The sequence below is a fragment of the Odontomachus brunneus genome, unplaced genomic scaffold (assembly GCF_010583005.1).
Source record: "Odontomachus brunneus isolate Ranch 3 - 2012 unplaced genomic scaffold, Obru_v1 Obru_scaffold_006, whole genome shotgun sequence".
NCBI classification, from domain to species: domain Eukaryota; kingdom Metazoa; phylum Arthropoda; class Insecta; order Hymenoptera; family Formicidae; genus Odontomachus; species Odontomachus brunneus.
This window is the reverse complement of record NW_022639456.1, coordinates 3,266,613-3,288,208: the sequence shown is the minus strand read 5'-3', so window position 1 is coordinate 3,288,208 and position 21,596 is coordinate 3,266,613. Positions and strand designations below refer to the sequence as shown.

The following is a 21,596-nucleotide window of genomic DNA, read 5'->3' as shown; positions in this document are numbered from 1 at the left end:
ATGTATAAAATTTTAGAGAAAACATGTTACTTTAGTATGTAATCTAGAGGTCGGATAGGCTAGTACTTAGACCTATACACTTTTATTGTACACCCTTTATTTCAATAAAAAAAAAAAAAAAATGAGGTGGTACGACTCTATAAATCCGACCTTTACTAATCAAACGGCGAGTTACGCGATCTTTATTTCGAAAAAATACAACATAATGTAATTAATTTAATCGCATTACATTAATTAATTGCTTGACTAATAATAATTATACTTACAATATATATATTTTTTCATATATACTTTTTTTCACATTGGTGTAGAAGTTCATCTGTAAAGAACAACAAAAGTACACAGCGATAGACTTCTGTCTCAAGCACAAAGATACACAAAACGTAAGTTTCTGCAATGAAACAGACAACTTCTGCATAATTACTAAACTTGATTTACCATATTTAGAATCAAAGTTGACTGACAGCGCAAGAAATGCTTCTCCTTTATTTTCTTAACTAATCTGATATTTTGCGAACGGTGCCAACGTTTCGGAAGATTTGAAAATGTCGATAGACTCGTCAAGAAATTCCGCTATTTCTACCGATAGTGAGCGCGAGGACGAAGTGAGACATCGCAGCAGTTCTAAAATCGCAAAGCGATTAAAGGCTCTCTTTTGCTGCATCAAGCATGAGCCGCATGAGGAAATAGTCGAGTATGATCCCGACGAGTACGATTATATCGTTGAGAAGCTCGTCGTAAAACGCGTGCCGCTCGCGTTGTTCGCAATTCGTGCCGATCTTTTGGACCGGCATGAATCCAACGTAATGATGACACCAGAGGGGCTCTCGCGATCGACGTCCTCGTCCATTTTTCGTAAAAGAAGCAATACTGCGCAAGGAACTACTTCCGTGAAGATTACGACGAATAGCGGCGCGTAAGTTTGACTTTATTTGCAACTCAAACGTTGAAACATATGAGAACATCTGAATACGACTAATATTAATTTGCTTCTACAGTTCGAATCATCGAGCTAGGTCTTCGGCATGGCAAAAGGAAATTCTGGACAAATTCAGCGCCCTGCATCCCGATCTGAAGGAATCCGAAAGACTACCTAAAGATCCGCGGAATTTTTCATGTAGCAAACAATCATTCACGGAGAACGTTTCCGAAATTGCATCCAGCATGACTAATGTCTTCTCCGAACAAATGTCCTCGGTAATCCTCCAAAACAAATCCGTTCATCGTAATAGACCTATCTTTGGATTTAGCAGCAAGAGGACGGAAAAAAGCGACAGATCGAAGCAATCACGATACACGCCTTCCGAAAAGGATCGGAGTAATTGTTTGCCTGGACTAAATCGGAGATACATCGTGTCGCCGTTTCGAGTGCAAAAAAATTCCTTTAATCTCGAGAAACGAAAGAACGTCGATGAAGACACCGGAGTAAACTGCAAATCGCTAACGCATCTTGAGGAATCCGTCGAGGAGAAATCTTTACAGTTAGAAGAGGCCTCGAAAGACAAATTGCCGAATAGGGCAGTTAGATGGAGAATCACTATTAGACGACAGCGTGCGAACACGAATTCTGAAGTGGCCGCTTCCGAGGTAGTAAAAGATTCTTAAAGAAAAAATGAAGATTTGAAAATATAACTGTAACCATTTACATTATTATTATAATCGTTTGAAAAATATTGAAATATAGTTCTATCAGTGTGAAAGTATTAAAACAATTCTAGCTATTTTTACATTATCATTTAAAGTTAATATTAATTTTAATAATATTAATTATAATAATATCAATATCATTAATTATAATATTATATAAATATTAATATTATATAAATATTAATGAAGCAATAATGAATGTTAAAATTACTATTAAGAATTAATTTCTTCTATATTCAAGATTCATCCTTTGCAAGGAAAAATGCAGCCGTGAATACATAGCCTCACGCGTACTCGCGGCAGCCCACCTGCGTCTATGCTCCCGCACCTGTGGACGTTGCCGCGGTGACGAGGATGGCAACACAATGGCAGCGATCGAGATATTTTCAAGCTCGGTCTCTTACAAGTACAAAAACAGAATACACTCCTTTGCCTCGATCGTCGTTCTCCTGCTCATTGTGCTATCGTTGATCACGCCGCTTTTCATCGTCTACCATGCAGGAGGTAAAGTATTGTTCTGGCTTTTCGTGGCTCGACGGTTTTGACATGCGTGCTTCACGACAGTGACGTACCTAAAGTTTGAAAATTTCTTATTAAATCAGGTGTCTGGCTGAAAAATCGGATGCACGCGGAAACGCCGGACGTGCACTTCGAGTACAAGTACCTGCTGCTCGCGGAGGTGAGTCCCTACGAGGAACCCATCGTGTGCACTACGTTTACAACGTACAAAGAAAATGAGATCGCAGATCACTGTACAATAATCAAGGTAATTTTATCGCCGTCGAGGCACGAGACTCGACACGTTGTCGTCGGTCATAAATTTTTAAATTAAATACTGCTTATTAATTTATCATTTTTATCTACGTTATAATACGTTTATATCCAATTTTCATTCGTTCAGGTGCGAGAGAATGATCTAAATGGCGACGGGCAGAAGGATTCGTTAAAGTTCGAGGCACACTTTTATACGGAAAAGCCGGTGAAATCCATTAGACTTCTGCTGTTCTTCAATTTTCAATTGAAGGTACACGCCACATTATGAACGCTAATTTACAACGTAAACTAGCATAGTAAGCGAAGATACACTCGTGCCGAGTTTTATCTGACGCAACTCTCTCGTGTTCAACAGCACCTCATACAAGCGACGATAGAATCTATCGGCGTGTTTGACTATGCGTTGAGTCATGAAGCTCAGGAAATAAGATTCTTTGGTGATTTGGAGCTGCGGCAAAAAGGTCTCCTGCGCAGCGAAGGCCTCTACGAGACGTACAACCACAGCATAGAACTGTCCGACTATTCTCTATCCGAATTATTGCTGTACAATTTCAACCGAAAGTGTACGTATACGTTCGTTTTTTCACGCGCCACTCGACATGTACATCCGATAACGCGCACATGAGCCAATCGAGTTCCCCCGCTTTTCCGAAAAGAAAAAGGCGCTGGGGTGCGCGAGACCTCCCGGATCGTAGTTCGGCTTCGGACGCGGACCCACGCACGACTAATCAAAGTTGTATTCGTTCCTCAGTTTCAGCCAGAATCGCGAATGAGCATGTAACGTGGCGTAGCGGCTTCTCTAGTGACGAGACTGTGGCGGTCATCGGCGAGTTGTTCTACGCAGAAAACTTTATTCACTATCAACCAAGCGTGTGGGAAGAACTCAAGTGGGCATGGATCCAATATCTATCATGTCTGCTAGTGTTCGCTTACGTATCCAAACACATCCTGGTGTTTCTATTTACGAATAGATACCTGAACACGTACATTGTAAAACCCTGGGCAAATAAATAGACGGTAAATAAATTTGCTTTTATATACGCGCGTGTTAGTAATTATTTCATACATACATACACACACATATATATATATATTTATATATATATATATGTATATATATATATGTGTCTATATATATATGTGTGTATATATACGTATATACGTGTGCATAGTTTTGTACTACAGGAAGTTTCGTCATCAGCGCGTTAAATTTAAAAAACGGCAGACTCTTCAGCGAATAAGATTGTTTACTTCATCTAAAATTCGATATGCATAAAAATTTTTTGATTATTTGCGGTCAAAGCTCGGGGGTTACTATCTCCTATCGCTGACCTCCCCATTCACGCGTCTGCTAGACGCCAAGCACCGAGAATAACAATGCCGTATGGACTAAATTCTCAGCGTTCAGCCACTGATGTTAATTAGAAGTCTGATTGGGCTTCTGCTTATAACTTGAAAACAATCGATGCCTTGTGATTGTTGTTGAGGAAAACCCGACTTTAAATTATTCGAATCTGCCGATAAAACTAAATATGCTGAACGCGGGACTTGTACAACTGTGTATCGTATTCATATACATAATATATGTAATCTCACTTTACGTCTTTATGCATTTCTCGTTGCCTTAATCAGTTAAATACCTTTGCAAATTCGAGTGTATTATTTTCGTAGTATTCATCGTACATACAGGCCGAGGAAGTTGGAGCGCTGCAATAAATCATCACCCCGTTCATCCGTTCAGCCGTGGCGTTTATCGGATGCGAAAAAGCGCGCGACTTCGGCTTTCCGCGCGGTGTCGGCCGATATCGGCTACGTAAATTGGATCGATAAGAGGGCCGGTTATGCCACCTCCACTCCCGGCGCTACGCTCGGCAGCATCGTCGACGTCGACTTCCACCCTCTCGCGCTCGTTCTTCCCGGCTGGCGAGCGGCGGTTCAATGAGGGTGGAGACTGCGCCGTGTTCGGCCGCGTTTTCGCCGTTCTCGCGGATGCACGCAGCGCATAATAATCGCACGCGGACGGTCTATCGGCACCGGACCGACGTTTAAAATGGGTGAGTTTTGATCGTGTCGAGGAAGAGCGCGGAGAGCATCGTCGATCGGCGAGTTGTGATGTGTTCGCACGATGTGTAATTTTCCTCGCGAGCGTCAGACGACTCGAGCCAGGCCCTGCAACAGGAGTTCCCAGGCTGGATAGGAGTTTTCAATCGCCGGGATCAGTCCGACGTGCGCGAAGTCACGATCGTCTGAAAAATAGAAGACATTTAGCAAAAAGTTCTCCAAGTGTAGCCCGATATGAAGAATTCATAAGTTGTAAATTCATAATCTTCGTGCAATTCACCTTTGTTTGCGAGGAGTTCTTCGCTCTCGAGAAGTGCCAGAGACGATATCGTTATAATTTCACACACGATGGCTCTTCGCGTCTTCGAGAAGCTCACGAGTGAAAATCTTTTTAAACGCAGAATAGCGCGAGATACGTCACCGACATCACGATGTCCACGAGGTCGAAGGAGAAGGTCGTGGCAGCTTTTCGCAAGCTCTTTCGGTCTTCCGACAAGATCACGGAGCAGGAAGGCGCCAGCGGCTCAACTGGTTCGCCGTCGAGGAGGCTTCTGAGTCGTCATCATCGTCCGGATGCCGTCACCCCGGCGGCTAGCTCGATGCCAGAGAACTCTGGTTCCAGTCGTGCCGAGCACGGCAGCTGCTTCTTTAAATCGAAAAAGTCGTCCGGTACTTCCGGTCAGGTACGTAAACTCCCTATTGGTCCCACGAAAAAATCAGCTGAGAGTTGCTATGCGATGAATTCATCAAAATAAATGAAATATAATCTTATCGTTTGTCTATTTTTTATTGCATTCAGTAGATAAGTCGGAAAGGTTTTCCTCGTTCAGTTTACCACGAGTCTTATGTACGATTTTTATGTGTAGACGATGAGCATGGCCGAGAAGGGTCTGCGTCGGCTGATGAAGGAGCTCAGCGAGATTCAAAGGATGCAGCATCACCGCGACTCGACTTTTACCGCGGAACTGGTGAACGACAACCTGTTTGAGTGGCATGTTCGGCTGCACAAGATCGACCCAGAGAGCGAGCTGGCAGCCGACATGCGGGAACTGGAGATACCCCATATACTATTGCACGTTATCTTCCCGGAGAACTTCCCATTTGCGCCGCCCTTCATGAGGGTGATTTCACCGAGGATCGAGAAGGGTTTCGTGATGGAGGGCGGCGCTATCTGCATGGAGCTTTTGACGCCAAGAGGTTGGGCCAGCGCGTACACCGTCGAAGCAGTAATCACGCAATTCGCAGCGAGCATCGTGAAAGGACGGGTAAACATTACTTCGTTGACTTTGGTTAAATGCATCATTTCGGTCGTGATATAACTTGCATGTGATTCCTATTGGCATTGTAGCTTTTGCATACAGGTTTCTCAATTAATCTTCAAATTTGAAACTCTAAGAATGCAAAAAACGTGTTACATGGTTCGAGTTACGTGTTAGAATTCGAGTTGCGTTTTTCCTCTCACTTAGTGATAACTACCGATATGTAATTTCGATAAATAACAATATTACTTAGACAAATATAGATCTTCCGGAGAGACTCCTCAAATTTACACAGAATCTATTGTCTCGACAGGGGCGAGTGGCGAGGAAACCGAAGCCGAACAAAGAGTTCACTCAGCGATCGGCCGAGGAGTCATTCAAGAGCCTGGTGAAAACACACGAGAAGTATGGCTGGGTGACTCCACCGCTCGCTGAAGGTTAATTAGAGAGTGTCCCATTGTTGAGAGTCAGAAGAGGCTCGCTTGAGAAAAGTGCCGAAGTGCACGCCGGCCGAAGTGATTCTTCCGATTTTAACAAGAATGGCAGTGGCGGCGTTGAAAACGCCGACGGTGATTTCTTTATCCCTGAAGGAGCTCAGGGTGTAATTTTAATTGTTATATAATTGCAGTAAGAGGTATATGTGCAAATAGGTGCAGTCAGAAGCGCCGGATTTCATCGTCGCACGTACGACGTGCGTGCGCGTGTTTCTTTTTAGTCATTTTTCGCACATTTTTCAACACCTTTTATAATATAATATTACCATGCCAAATTAGTTGTTAAGATAAACGACGGTTTCTGCGTTGATAACAGTTTAACGCGATAGCTTCTGCGTTAATCGTGTGTACAATATCGTTGTCTTTACGCGCAGCTTCTCCGACTGACAATGGTTCGCAAGAGGTTTATTTACCCGTTGAACGTTGGAAGCTCATAACAGAGTATTTCGTTTCAGTAGCTTTGAAAATAAAAATAAATATATAAGAAGGAAATAAGAGAAAGAAAGAAACAAAAGGTTGCTCAATAGCGTATATTAAGGCGTTCGCGATTTAAATGTGCTGTTTTACATATGATTGAAGAACCGATTAAGTGTGTAAATATGAAACAACGAAAATGATACACGTAGAATAGTTCCTTTCTTCGTTTTATGAACCTTTCAGTCTCGATTGTAGTATCACCATTTACGAGGGAAGAAAATATTCGCGTGAGAATTCTTCCACGGAAACGAAAGTTTCGATTATGAGCTTCTGCGATAGTTTGTCCTCTTCCTCCCGCGTTTCCCTGCCCTCTTTTAAGACCTGACAATACTAAACGCGTTACGTACGTACAAACGGCTTCAATATGTTTCTCGGTCGATTAATCGCAGAAGTGTTTGTATAGTCGCAACGTTGAACATACACTCGAACGTGCCAAATAAACTGAACTAGTTCGCAATATTGACGTTTCTTCGCAAAATTTTACATTGACGTTCGATCGTCGCGAAAGTCCATGCGAACGATCGAACGTCTTACGACTCGTTTAAGAAGTTGATTTGCGATACATATTACGGGACTAGATTAACGATAAGAGAGATCTGATTGATTATCCGAACGTACGACTCTAGTACGGTGCCGAGAAGTCATAACATTTGTACAAGATTTTCAAATGAAGAGAGAGAGGTATGACGAAAGTTAAATACAAATAAATTATTTACAAATATATATGTAAAACCGGCATTAGTCTTTTTCGACGCATGTTAACAGTACTTTTGGCCTATTTACCATTTACTTGTAGAAGTTCAAAGACTCACATACACACACGGTGCACATGCCGTTTCCAACAATCCATTGGATCGCACGCTGCGTATGTAGAATTTTAGAAAAGGCGAACTGAGAAAGAAAACAGGAAAATACAGCACGAAAGAGGATTAAGCTTATCTTCGTTACCGACTTACAAACTAATCGCAAATTATTATATTTAGGAGTAATTTTCAACACCGTTTTATCAAGTCTGTTTAAATAAAGTTAATATCCAAAAATTTATCTAAACATTAATTTAAACATTATTATGTCTGTATAGAGTCCCTTAAAACGCGTTACATCTAGTTGGAATATTCACCGTGATTGGAAATAATTTAGTCGTTATTTATTTTTGTACAATTCCCTAATTCCGCTTTACGAAAAACGTAATTTGCTTACGTTTCACACTCACATACAAGGCACACAATAATCAGTCATTTGTGTACGTAATCCGTTCCTGCAGTTCTTCATTGACACTTGAGCAGTTATTTATATTAGGACGTCTAACAACACGTTCATAGTCTATATCTGCATGCATGGGTATCATCGTTAACATGATAAGAGACTCGTGTTAACAATGTACACATTGTACCTTTTTTGCTGACCACTTCAATATCCCTGATAATTTTTAATTATACACTTCTAAGAATTATATAATATCCATGTCATAATCAGTGGACTATGAACGTCGTAACGATTAAATGTACACAAGATAATTCTCTTAAACGAAGACATCTAAAAAATTATCCTTAAACTCAAAGATATAAAAACATTTTTAAAGCTTTCCGAAGCTTTAAAAGAAAGTTTCTTTATACAAATTCTTAGAGTTTTACGAGCGTAACATATAAAGTTTACGCTATTCTACTGTATGTACAATTCGAGGTGATTGGAACAGACATAATTTGGTGAAGTTCATATTTTGATACACGATCATCACTTCTATCTGCAAAATGTTCATTTTTATGTTGAGAATGTTGGAAATAAACTTAGTAAAAATTATGTCGATTCCAATTCTTGACATCTCATAATCTTATTAAATCATTATTATTATGCTTGATATTATTTTGTTTTCACGGTCACGTACTTGTATGTTGCATTACATACGCGCACGGCCAAAATATAGCTTCTATATGCGCGCACTACGTATCGAAAATTTCATGCTAAATATTTTCGAAACTCGAATGCATCCGGCAGTATCAATAATTGGCACTCAAAATTACACACTATAGTTACACTGCATAGGCACAAAATGGTAAGCAATAAATAATTGCAAGCTCAATATGCCACAAATGTACGTATAAAAATTACAAATTCACCATCGACGAGAGTAACGTCGCTCATTGCATAGTATTGTGTTAATACTTATTATAATTATCGTCGTAATTGACACTTCAATCACGATCGAGAATGTAATTTAACTAGAAAGTCCTTTCTCAAATGCACACTTGGGCATCACAGTAACTTGTTTGCGATAACCGCAGCGTCTCCCGTATTTACACGGTCTTGTCCTCTTGCACGCACAAAAACAGTTTAGCGCATATAATGTTGAATTGATCTACAAAATGTGATAATGTGGCAATTACGTGTGGGTAATTACGTAAACGCAAATAATGACGCGCTCGACTGATAAGCTGCTAAATAAGTCTAACGATAATGCTCATGTAACTTACGGGATCCATTGACGAGCCACGCGGGCTTCTCTTTCCAATAGATGAAGATCAAGTACACGGGAATCCCGGACAATATCACGATTATGCCTACGCCCACTTCCCATGGAGATACATAGCACGGTACAGTGACCAAAAATGCGCAGATTATGAAGAAGATGATTGGCAGAGCTAACCAAACCTGGAAAATACAAGAGTATAAATGAAGGATTAATCGAATGAGTCAAATAAGAGAGAACAGAAGTTATCATGGATACTTTTTATCAGGATAATAACAAGAATCGAAAATCGTGCATACCTTTATGGGACGTTCGAGATCAGGCTTTTTGTAACGCAGCCACAGGAGACCAGACACGGAGAGTGTGGTAAATAGAGCCTCAACGAAGCTGACATAATTTATTAGTACGTAGACATCCTCTATGATGAGGAGTACCAGGGTGATAATGCACTAGAAACGGAAATTATAGTTTAACGCTTGAAGTGGAGTCCGACCATAAGAATAGAAAAATTGCTCCGCGCGTGTACTGGCGCTTTCAGGATCGATTGAGTATCAGTTTATTAATTGATGTATTAATTCAAACAGATGAATTCGACAATTACGAAAAATTTAAAGTTAAACGAAGCATACGCGAACTTCTGATATTTAATTTCCGAGAAAAATTTAATTCACAATAAAAGGCAAACTAAAAAGATGGCTGGCGTTTTGAACACGCGATTAATTATGTTTCTATTGGAAAATGAGATCGTTAATGACGAAATTACACGATGTGCGATCGCGTGACGTGACTTCAAACGCAACCGTTCGGCCAGTCTTTTTATTTCACACGCAGAAAGGAGCGAAGATCGCGGGCTACGACTTCCGCTACCGATCGTCAAAGAGACGAGATTAGTATGACATGAAAGGGCCAATTTATCGCTCTCGATTAACGAGTCACAAATCAAGATGCCGGGTTACGTAGTGCGTTGCCGCGTGTCGACACTCCGATCCAGCTGGCTTCGTTTATTTCATTAAGACGCCGTTCTTAATGTAATTTCGTCAGCCTGATTTACGTGTCAATTAATTCTATTCTGAGCAATTGACCGAGAGTCGAATTATCGCACGCAAAGCGCAGATTGTTGCGATATCGACTGTATGCATGCGAAATGACCAATTAAAAAAAATGATTTCGCACGAGGACATTCGAAAAAACCATATGGATTACATCGGTAATAAATATTACAGTGATTTGGATTCGAGCAAACAAATTTCGTGATAAACGCATTATCGTGGTCGGTTCAATCCTGATACGTCAATCAGTAAAGTATCTATCGAATACATCACGTGGGTCGCTAACACGTCCCATTGCCACTATAGCCATTCGAGTGTACTGGAACAGATATTTCACACGGCGATAAACTGCTAATAAAAAGGTCGTTCACAGATTATCGGCGACGATTAAAGTGATAGGAAGAAAAGTGCGTTCATCCGTTAAGATCGGCCGCCTTTCTCTATCTATCGATGAGACATCTCTAATCAGCATTGCGAAATCAGTTACACGTGAGTTGTTCGCGACGTTCATTTATTTCGTTCGATTTTTATTCGAGAGAAAATCAGTTTGGAATTTGGATCGCAAATATTATTCGAGATTCGTCCAAAGAAAAATAACGAATAAAGAGTAATTGATGGAAATATTTTTTGCTATAGACTCTGTTATATTTATTTTGGATATATACTAACAAATAATATTTTGATTTTTTATCAGTCGATTAGAAATTTGACTTTACAATTCGAATTGCAATCGTTCCTTTTCATCTGCTCATTCTTTTGGACTAATTTGGTCGACATGAAGGCACAATGTGCGATACTTACAAGGAAGATAAGGGATGGCATCGGCGTCAAATTGCGGACGTTGATCAGGGCAATGGCAGTGGGAAGGTGTCCGTTTCGGGCCCCGACAAAAAAAAGCCTGGACGACGCGAAGATCGCGCCGTTCAATGCGCCGAAAGTCGAGCACGCCACGAAGAACGGTATGATCCATGACATAACGCCCAGCAGTTTATCGCCGAAGGTCTAGAAAGGGAAAATCCTGCGAATAAATGCTGCGCTAGAAAGTAGAGCGGTATCTTGATTATACACGGAAAGCGGCTGCGAGATTACGTCATTTTTCCGTCAAGTCAGCAGCTTTAGAATTTCACTTCTCGTGTACACTGATATTGCAGCTCTCCAGTTTTATCATTATTAAAGAGAACGTGCTTTTCTCAGTGAAAAATGCATCGAGGAGACGTCGCGACTCGCATTCTCATTTTTAAAATATATATTATTCTTTTTACAGCTCAATGTATTATTATCTTTACAACGAGTAAAAAGAATATTGACGCGAATGCGATTGCTTGGCATTGAATCAATCACATGAATCGATATTCACGCGTATATTTACAAGCGTGAACTTACCACGGCGACGGCATTTGACGCGAGTATCTCGTCTTGCGTGAGTACCACGAAGTAAGCGATGTTCGCGAAGACGTAAATCACTGTCACCAGCGGTAACGATATACAAATCGCCTTAGGAAGATTTCTGCAAAGATAGAAAAAACGGTGATTATTATGGAATCTTACGTCTATCTGATGAAGCGCTCTAATTGTATTTTTATACATGATATATCTTCATAAATATGAACGACCCACATATATAAGCTTTATAATTTTTAACAATATAACTATATTTCCCAATTAGAATTAGAATGTTTTAACAATATATACTATATTTTTCAATTAGAAAAATAGATAACTTGTCGCAATTGATTTTTATCGATTCCAGTTTTCCTCCCTATAATAAATTAATTGGAGAATCCTGACAGACGAAAAGGAGGCCATAGAAGGTTCGGAATAACTTACTTGTAGGGATCCTTCAGTTCTTCCGTCACGAAGTTGAGATAATTCCAACCAGAATAGGAGAACAATCCCGAGTATACGGCCAAAGCAATATAACCGGGCTGAGTGTTGGTCCCGGCCATCGGATCTTGGAAGTTTTTTGTATGGCCCATGCAGAACCACCAGAAGCCGGCCACCATGATGATCACCAGAGCAAAAATCTTGGTGCCAGTGAAGATGTCCTGCACTCTGGTCGCCCATTTGACGTTGTAGCAGTTGATAACAGTTAAGAGACCTGCAAACACGACAGAACAAGAATCAGTACACGCCGTTGTGCGTTAATATCGTCGCAGCAAGCAAGACAATCCGATGCGCGTGTGAGTAACGCTTCCGGGTTATATTTAAAAGTCGCGTACGCAGTGTTCGCGCCATGTTTTCGCAGATTGCCCACGCGAGCCTTACGTCGCAGCGCAGCATGTGCATCGACATACTTTCGGCCAGCATGGCGATATCCATGATTCATCACCCGGCATCTATAGTCAATATGGTACATCCATTTTGCATTATCGGGTGCCTCCATAAGATTATGAGAAATACGGATTAATCGATCAGCCAGGAAGAAAAGTCAAGACTTTTTAACATAATGAATCAAAATAAATCAAGATAAAAGCCTCTTATAAAGAATTCAATGCATCTAATTTAACAAGTATATAATTATCCACAGAAACGTATAATATAAAGTTGCAATCGATTATAAGAGTTACAATCCGGTTTTCTTCTCAGCTCTTCCGCTTTTCTCACACATATGTGTTCATAACTTCGCGATAATATTCATCTTACACGTGACCACGGCGGCCAGTAGTCGCACTGCTGCATACGGCGGTGTGCATCCGGGCCATACGGGCTGTAGGATGTATTGTGCGAATGTGAGAGCGGTGATGGCATTCCCCGTTGGAACCAGGACGAATAACGCCACCCAGAGATAAAGGAACGCGGGCAATGGTCCAAAAGCGACGCTGATGTATGCGTAGTCACCGCCAGATTTCGGGATCATTGTACCTGCAGACACAAGGAGATACTCTGTCATCTGTATTTTCATTGAGTAAACCATCGATTTGTACGTGCGCGTGCCGCGGCTGCATTAGTTCACGCACACTTCGCAATCCCCGAGTCGCGACATGTGCGCGAATCGACTTTGTTTTCTCGTGGAACGATTCGTGATGATGCACACGAACAATGCGCTTTATCACGCCCGCCCCTTTTGTGTTTTTCGAGATATCGCGTTCGAGATATAATAAGGTTTCTTATTCATCGACAAATCCGTGACACCAATGTCACGGAAAATAATTGTTGGACCGAATCGAATTTCTCTTCTTTCTCTCTTTTATTTCGAAGAGTCATTTGTACCTGCAATAAAGAGATATTCGGCAGGGAGATGATTTCGGACGCATGTCTTTCATTTAATGTACGGCACGCGATAGTTGCGGCCGGTAGTTGTGGGTCGTAATAGTGCGCAGACGTAATTACGTGTATCACGAGAGCGCCGGGAATTTACACTCGTTCAATTTCCCGTTATGCGATAATAATGAATTAATTGCACACTTTTGCACTTTTTGTTTCCTCAATCTTGATCCATTATTGAGTGTACTTTGCTTTCATACGCGACAATTCGCAAACATAAATTTATCTGACAATTGCGAAAATAGTATGAGACGAAGATAAGCGTCAATTAAGACGTCCGAGGAGATTTAAACAAATGTTTTCGTTGTGATTGTGCAATATGAGAAATTGTGAAACTTTATCGCTTTACGCTGGTGTAGAAATCCAAAAGTAGAGATTCTTAACTTCAACGGACCGTCGATACTTTTACTCTTAATTAATTTTGTAATTATCAACAACACATGATACTTTATATCAGTGTCATTACTTCGTAATAGACGTATCGCTTGAAAACAGTTTTTAAGGAAAATTTATTCGTACCTGTGATAAGATAAATGTGTTAAAATTATGTGTTATTAACGACTAGTTCACACAATAAAATGTCTTAAAATGTTCTATTTGATACTTTCAAAATATGATAAAATGTTAATATCAGAAATAAAATTTTGAGGCTCAAGACGTTTGTTATCGAAAGTGGAATATTGATAATTTAATATGAGTATTATTGCTCGAGTTATATGTGTGATTATGTCATCGAAATGTGATCATACTCTTCTTGATACACTTTGATCTTTGACAGCGCAGGACATTTCGCACAATCCGTATTCGATATTGAGGTCAATATTATACATTTATTGAATTGTTATTAACATAATAATAATGAAGTATGCGAATTATGTCGACGTATTATGCTAACACATTTAAGTTTCTAAACAAGAATATATTTATATATATATTACATATATACGTGAGGAAAAGGCGCTAAACTTGTATGTGTGTGTGTATGTGTGTGTGTGTGTGAAATCTTTCTCACACTTGCCGATTCTGATGATCTGCTGAGTCTAGTTATTTTGTGCCAGAAAATTAATAAGATAATAAGTATCCATATTTTACATTACTAATGAACTTTTTGTAAATAAAGATCCTCGATATTTGAAGCATAAATAATATGTAATTTTATCGTGACAAAATGCGGCTCTGTAAATAAGAAGAATAAATAAGAAGAAATTGTATGATAGGTAAAGTGAAACTGACAAGAGATAGAAATGGAAAGAGGAAATAGCACACGCGACATGACCTTAGTAAAAGTTTGAAATAAGGAACATCTGCTCATAAAAAAATTCAAGGTGATGCTCAATTCCTTCAAAACGACTGACTCAGAATATCCGAGTGTATTTTATTGATAGTGTTATTTTCTGTGTCTTTCCAGGGGGAAAAACACCGGATTCTGTTTTTAGGTCATTGATACCGGGATCTTAGTCATCGCGATATTATGTACGTCACGGTCGTGCTGACAGCAGTTTCGTACGAATAAAAATATTTTGCTTTGCAACAAAGGGATGGAGACAAAAATAGAATAAACAAGAAAAACTGTTTGGAACTCGAAAATATTTAACGAAATCTGTACAAATTAAAACGAATACCTTACATTCAGATTACTGTTTCACATCTTCCTTAAAATATTTTGTATTCTTAATATTAATACAATGAAATACTTATTTAAAATCTTATCATTTTTTTAATTAAAAAGAGGATCGAATATTTTCCCTCTAATCGATTTAGTTTTTTTTAAAGAAAGCACGTGAGAGTCTGCCCTGTCGCCACCTGTCGAGCGCGCCAACTCGAAAGCCTGAGCTCTTCCCGAATGTAAAACACAACGGATTTCCTCACTTACCCAGCTCGGCATAGCACAGGGCGCCGATAAGAGACAGGATCCCGGAGAAGACCCAGATGATAAGCGCCTGGCCAACGCTGCCGCTGTTTTCGAGGACGCCCTTCGGCGACACGAAAATTCCAGCGCCGACGATGATGCCAACGATAATTGCTACTCCGTCCAATAAGCCGAGCTCCTTCTTGAGTTTGACCTCCTGACTACTGTGATTGTCGCCGTCGTCTTTCGGCCCTACGGAGACCGGCCGTAGGACCTCCGTTGGCGCTACCTTGTCCGGCATATTCTCGCGTGGACAATGCACGTGGTCGACTGCGTTCCTTGTCAAAATTTTTGCGCGTAGCTATCACACGCTGATCAAGGTGACTTGAACGGATATAGTCTGCCGCGTCGGCATCACCACACACGCGCGCGCTCCTGTGCAACGTGGTCGTACACGTGGATAGAACAAACGAGACAGTTCAAGACTATCAAGAAGGGAAACGCGCGTCGCGACGTTTACACACCAGGGACACGTGCGCGACTGTGTTTCCGCTCGATCGAACCGTATGGCCCGTTCGCCGATACCTCACTGCCCGCTCTTTCTTTGCGCACGCTCTGCCTGCGCACAATGCTGCGCTGCGCCGGTACACGCTGAGCTATCACCTTTACCCTCTGCAGCGACGCGATTCGTCCACCACCGATCGAACAGGCGCGACGCTCGCGACCACGCGCGTCCAGTGGCGCGGACACGTCCGTGCCGATACGCCGATGTCGTTGAATTGCCGTGGCATCGGCTTCAACTGCAAACCATCACGGGAACAGGATGATTCTCGTTATGCCGAGATCCCACGATGTTTCTTCGCGTTTAACAACGATGCCTTGTGTGAAGAGTGATTATCAAGTACGCTCGAGAACGCGATAAAACGTCGAAACCGCATGTGTCCCCGACACGATTCCAAAAGTCACGAATCAATCTTCCTCGCCGATGTTTTTCGAAGCAAACAATTTATATGTCGGTTCTTTTCCGGATGCTATCAGCGACGATGAGTTGGCTGAGAAAGAACAAGCGAATTAAAAGTTAAATTTGCGATGATAAGCAAAAATCGAAATCACTCAGTAAACACCAACTAACAATAATATTGCAACAATATGATAATTTCTCACTCAACGATGTAACTGTTACGTACAACACATATTACATTATATATTTAAATTGTTGAATGAAAAATTATAACATTAATGTAATGTTACTATTGATTGGTGTTGATTACAAATTATTATGAAAGTAATTTCAACACTCACGACACTATATATACGCTATTTCTTCCCGAATTTCGTCATCCTTTCGTCAGTGTGTCCGTTATTTCGACGCCAATGAGACTTCACCGGTTCTTACAGATTTCGGAGGTTTGTTGCATCACCAGTTTCAGCATTCACGATGAAAAGCGGACGTGCCCACTTGCGAAAATAAAGTATCATACCAAACAAGTAGATAATAATGATATTTATAGTAATATGACACGATCGATAATCAAACGGAAGTTCGCGAAGATTTGCGAAAGTGCGAATACTAAAATCGGTTAGATTGATGCATTGAAAGACGTACGCAAATATTAACAGGTGTATTCGTTGTCGCCCGTTTGTTTTCTCTCGGTGATTTGCGCGATGCGTCTCGCCGAATATTGACAATAGATTATTTTAGCGCCAATATTCACACTCGTTATCACGCTGATCGGCGCATCGTACAATGCCTCTTCCTTCACGCCGGGCAAGAATTCTTGTCGCAAGTACGTTACCGTTGCTATGTGACAAGAATTCTTTCGAATTTTTGCACGCTCGCAGTGCGTCCGAAGCTCTGCGGTTTGGGTAAATATCCGCGAACAACCATGATAAGATATAACGGTAAAATCGAGGCGAACAGTCGCACGGTGTGTTCACGGGACGTGTTAATCAGCCTCTCGTCCCATCGGCGATTTCCGCATGACGAGTCGCTGAGAGGAAGTCCCGGCGGCGCATCTCGGCGTGCAGCATCTCGCGAAGATCGCCGTATCGATCGCAAGTCGCGGCGCAAACCGCCGCTGACGAGGGTGGCTCATGTCGTTGGCATCATCTCGCGCAGCTTCACGCCGGCCGAGAAATCGGTCTACTTTTGATCTCACACGGTGCGTATGCGTTACCGGAGTTAGCGATACTAAAGCGCGTCACGTCCGAATGATCCCGAGAGCACGCATCACCCTCTCGGCATTGGCGCGCACGCGGCTACGAAAGAATCGTTACGGATCAGCGCGAGGTAATTTTCGTTGCGAGACTCGAAGATGACAAAAAGAGAGAGAGAGAGTGAGAGAGAAAAGGAAATATCGCGAGCGAGATTTTGGCGAAATAATTTACTCTCGAAAAAAGTTCTGTTTTACAACTGAAAAGACTGTTGTCGACACCCGAAGACTATCGTGAAGCTTATCGAGGAGACTTTTCGAGGCCGTAATAATAACGTATAAACAGATTCTCCGTATAACTTATCACAACCAACGTTCTCTACGCCAATGCCGCCGCACGTCCGTCCGTCCCGTCAGTGCCTCGCAACCTTCTCATCGTTATCATTGCATTATCACCGCACGATCGACATTGGTGTGCGTAGGTCGTATGTAGGTGTTACTTACTAAATATGAGCAATTCGCTGTGCCGATTTAATCGACGGTAGAGCTTTTCGTCGCGTTTCTGTTAATATGGACGATGGCTCCATTTAATGTTGTCAAGCTATCCTTTTATAAAATTAAGATCAGAGTGTCAAATCAGAGTTAAGTAAACTAAATTTGAGTGTATTTAAAAGAATTTTTTTCATCTTATATATAAAAAAACAGCTATTTTTACTATTTAAATTAGAGTTTCCAACAATTTCACTGACTATACATATACTTGAACCTTGTGTTTCCTATATTTTCTTATAACTTTCTTCTTTAAACAAATTTAAATTGAGAAAGACTTACCATATGTAACATCCTGTGGAGACAGTCAGATTTATCAAGATACATCTCGCAAAATATCTGTTGCAAGCTTTATTGATATTTTGATAACAGGACAGACGGCAAAGTCTGCTAACAAAGTACGATAACTGATTAGTAATAGAAACAAACTAGAATCTACCATCATTCCATAAATATTTGCATGGGTTAAAATGAAATATAGAGTAGACTGTGCTCAATTTCTGCTACCTGGTGTTGTTGGCACACTGTCAACAAGCTTAATGCAAATTAATGCTACATTTACAATGCTCTACACATAACAATATCATATTTGACAAATGAATTTTAATCTTTGATTACTTTTGTCGACGGTGTGACGACATTCCGAGAAGAAATCGTCGTTTGAGCGCCACTGCATGCCAGGCTTCCGCCGCGCGTGTTTCTCCCCTTTCTAATCCTCCTCGCATAGCTCCCCCGTGTCCACATAAAAATAATTTTTGACGCCAGCGCGAGATACACGGTGATAAAAGGCAGTGCGATTGAAATCGCTTGAATCTGGAAAGAAACAATTTCGCTCAATACTCTTTCGCCAACTGAACAAGTTGGTAGTATTAAAACATAACCGATCACATGTCAACAAAATGAGATAACCTAATTTCGAGTGTCATGGGTCGAAGGTGAAAACTCATTATCGAGATAACAGCTCAAGATAGTAAAATAAACTGGCGTTATTGTAAAGGAAAGCATGACATAATCAATATATTAATTGATTGCACAACGCAATTTGAGATTGTTATCGCGATGTTATCTTGAAGTGATGAATCGATCGTCCCGTGAACTAATTTACATAATTGAGGTTAAAGCGCCTACACGATCAATTGCATGAAATACACGTATTAACTCTTCGGATTTGTCATTATCGCATATTTTGTTTATCTTATCGTTTACTCTTACCTTTCCTCCCCTCGTCGCCTCCTCGCTCCTCAGTTAAAATGTCAACCAAGGGACAACTATTTGAAATGATCCAATTCAAACTTTTTGAATAGAGTTTCAAACGCCCGTCGCCAGGCGTTGCCACCTACAGGTAGCGAGCTCAACGCCATCTGTGAGACGAATGGAGAAGTGCAAAACCGATCATCTGACAGTGCGCAAACGTCAGACGCATTTAGCACGCAAAATTGCGAGTGTAAACACTGTTCTTTTGAAATCACAACGTTCCCGCGAGGATGAACAACGTCGAGATCGAGGACTTCTACCATCACGATTTCACCACTGCTTCGGAATGGGAAGTGTTCATCGCGCGGTTGGAGGAAATTATGCACGAGTGGAAATTGCCCCATGCAAAGATCGCGGGTTCCCTCAAACCGGGAGATTTTATCAACTGTCAATGGCATGAGGCCTCGGAGAAGCTACATTTTGCAGGTTAATTGTTTTTAACACAACTCGACGGACAGTTGACTCGAAAAATTTCTGTTACATGTTTGTGATTATGCAATATGTGGACTTATAAATTCGTAGATTCAAGGTGGTACACATATGGCAAGATGTAAATTTCACACACTACTGAAGGCAGTTTGCCTTCTTAAATTGTTAACAATTACATTTATTTCAGATGTAGAATTTCTGCTGAAGCATTACAAGTTAAAGAGGGAGGATGAAAGTGAGGATACAGCCAGCCCTTTGGAAGAACGTGAGGAGGACTGGACACAGTGTCAGAAGGATGCCTTAGACATATTCAATGACTTTGTGAAGCTTGATGAGAATTGTATGGAGATAACTCGTTACTATGGCTGCAGAGAATTTCTCGTTTTGATACCAGCACGAAAGGGTAGCTTAATGGATGAAACTCGAATCAAGATCTTGCTTAGTTCACTGACAATTGCAACCAACAATGCGAATTGGTAAATACTGCTAATCTGCATATATTTGAATTATATATGTGATATATAAAACTATTCAAATTTGTATGTGCATTTTAGTTACATCCCCGCATTCGTGCAGGTACAAGAACCTTGGCAGAAAATGTATCTCGGTGGCTGTGCTGGTAAAGGAACCTGTGTGCATCTGGACATGGTGCATTTAAAGAAGATTCCATCTCATTGCAAATATCTTACTGGTACATACTTTTTGCACGTTTTAAACCAACTTAATTAGTCCTATTTAAAATAATTATATGAAAATTATTTACAGGTTTACTCGCTCTGTTTAAGCAGAAAGTTAGAGAAGGCTCTTCAATGAGACTTGACTCTGTGATTATATCTGCTAGGTTTTCATACCTATTGAAGGACTGGACGAATAGCACGTGGACGCAGGAACCTCCGGATTTTGATTTCATGCAAGGAGAAACGTTAGGTGTGGCCGAATTGGGCAAGCTTCCTTTTGGCGCAACCTTCGATCCTATCGGGTACATAAAACAAATATAAAAATTTCAACAAGTTATGAAGTACCTTTTATCGTTTCATGATTAAATTAATATGATTACAGGGAACTCCATTTATTCACCACATGGCCGGAAATGTTGGACAGCGTCGTCGTAGATAGTGAAGTGTTCTCGGACCTGGAGCCACAACTCGCCCCCGAATGGTCGGTGTTAGTGAAAATGGTGTCCTCGCCAGCTTGCTTGCTCGGCGAATACATGACGGACTTTCTGCATCTTTGCAACAATCAGAAGACGATGGTGGAGTTGTTGGGTGAGAACGCGTCCTATATCCACAATGACGATCAAATGTTGAGCTCGGCCTTCAATGCACTCACCGAATCTAGAATACCCACTATCTCGTCAGTCGTGGGTAGAGCCAGCTCCAAGAAGAACAAGAATGTAGAGGGTCCGATTTCCGAGGAGATACTGCTACCTATACTTTACTTCCTCTTTCCAGACGCGGAAGATAATTCGGTGCGTTTAGTTTTTTAAAAGTTTCAAAACTTTTACAAAATATGATATACTGCCATTTTGCTCTTCCAAATGTTTTTGATACAATTAAATTTCAATTAATTCTCTCCTTTCAATTTCGATTAAATCTTTTACAAAAAACTAGATCAAAACATATCAATGTCATAGGTAATTATATTCATATTTGTAGAAATGCCCTTATGGCGACATCAACGCGTATAATGTGGATGACGACCAGTGGAAAGGCGTGAAGACCTGCATGATGGACAGTCTAGTGTGGCGTCTGTCGGTCGTAGCAGCGCACTGCACTCACAATCTAGGCGGTGCGACGGCCTTAGCTCAGCTCTGGCATGAGTTCGTGCAGGAAATTAGATTCCGTTGGGAGAGGAATATCCTGATACCGGG

General features: G+C 41.0%; 3 protein-coding genes and 1 long non-coding RNA gene across 7 annotated transcripts in view; 3 read left to right on the top strand and 1 right to left on the bottom strand.

Annotated features, from left to right (window-relative positions):
• The first annotated feature begins 1,973 nt into the window (after nt 1-1,973).
• Nucleotides 1,974-8,512, top strand: LOC116853815 (transmembrane protein 231-like). The gene is made up of 9 exons (XM_032835061.1): nt 1,974-2,151; nt 2,250-2,413; nt 2,549-2,671; nt 2,777-2,988; nt 3,183-3,423; nt 4,679-4,695; nt 4,895-5,165; nt 5,349-5,747; nt 6,055-8,512. Exons 1-9 carry the CDS (start codon nt 2,013-2,015, stop codon nt 6,181-6,183), a joined length of 1,695 nt encoding a protein of 564 aa, XP_032690952.1. The 5' UTR covers nt 1,974-2,012; the 3' UTR covers nt 6,184-8,512.
• On the bottom strand, nt 7,734-19,345 carry LOC116853814 (Y+L amino acid transporter 2). Of its 3 annotated transcripts, none has more exons than XM_032835058.1 (12): nt 19,256-19,345; nt 18,326-18,856; nt 16,948-18,100; nt 16,644-16,799; nt 15,366-16,393; nt 12,872-13,090; nt 12,056-12,326; nt 11,612-11,735; nt 11,030-11,230; nt 9,479-9,628; nt 9,184-9,361; nt 7,734-9,068 (listed from the first exon to the last, which is right to left on the bottom strand). In XM_032835058.1, the coding sequence occupies exons 5-12, from the start codon at nt 15,640-15,642 to the stop codon at nt 9,007-9,009; spliced, it is 1,482 nt and encodes a 493-aa protein (XP_032690949.1). In that variant the 5' UTR covers nt 15,643-16,393; nt 16,644-16,799; nt 16,948-18,100; nt 18,326-18,856; nt 19,256-19,345; the 3' UTR covers nt 7,734-9,006. The 3 variants fall into 3 exon arrangements, with proteins under 3 accessions (XP_032690949.1, XP_032690950.1, XP_032690948.1); XM_032835059.1 differs by having other exon boundaries at nt 17,999-18,100; XM_032835057.1 differs by having other exon boundaries at nt 16,644-18,100.
• Nucleotides 11,620-14,085, top strand: LOC116853816. Its single transcript, XR_004380039.1, has 2 exons — nt 11,620-11,755; nt 11,979-14,085. It is a non-coding gene; the product is annotated as an uncharacterized LOC116853816 (long non-coding RNA).
• An 18-nt stretch (nt 19,346-19,363) lies between the features above and the next one.
• The window catches only part of LOC116853810 (rab3 GTPase-activating protein catalytic subunit), a 35,733-nt gene continuing 33,500 nt past the window's right edge, over nt 19,364-21,596 (top strand). Inside the window, exons 1-6 of one of the 2 annotated variants that reach the window (XM_032835053.1) lie at nt 19,364-19,723; nt 19,914-20,202; nt 20,281-20,417; nt 20,492-20,705; nt 20,786-21,194; nt 21,382-21,596. In XM_032835053.1, coding sequence (XP_032690944.1) covers nt 19,528-19,723; nt 19,914-20,202; nt 20,281-20,417; nt 20,492-20,705; nt 20,786-21,194; nt 21,382-21,596 — 1,460 coding nt within the window. In that variant the 5' untranslated portion in view covers nt 19,364-19,527. The remainder of the gene's footprint in view (nt 19,724-19,913; nt 20,203-20,280; nt 20,418-20,491; nt 20,706-20,785; nt 21,195-21,381) is intronic. The other variant, XM_032835054.1, reaches the window with a different exon arrangement.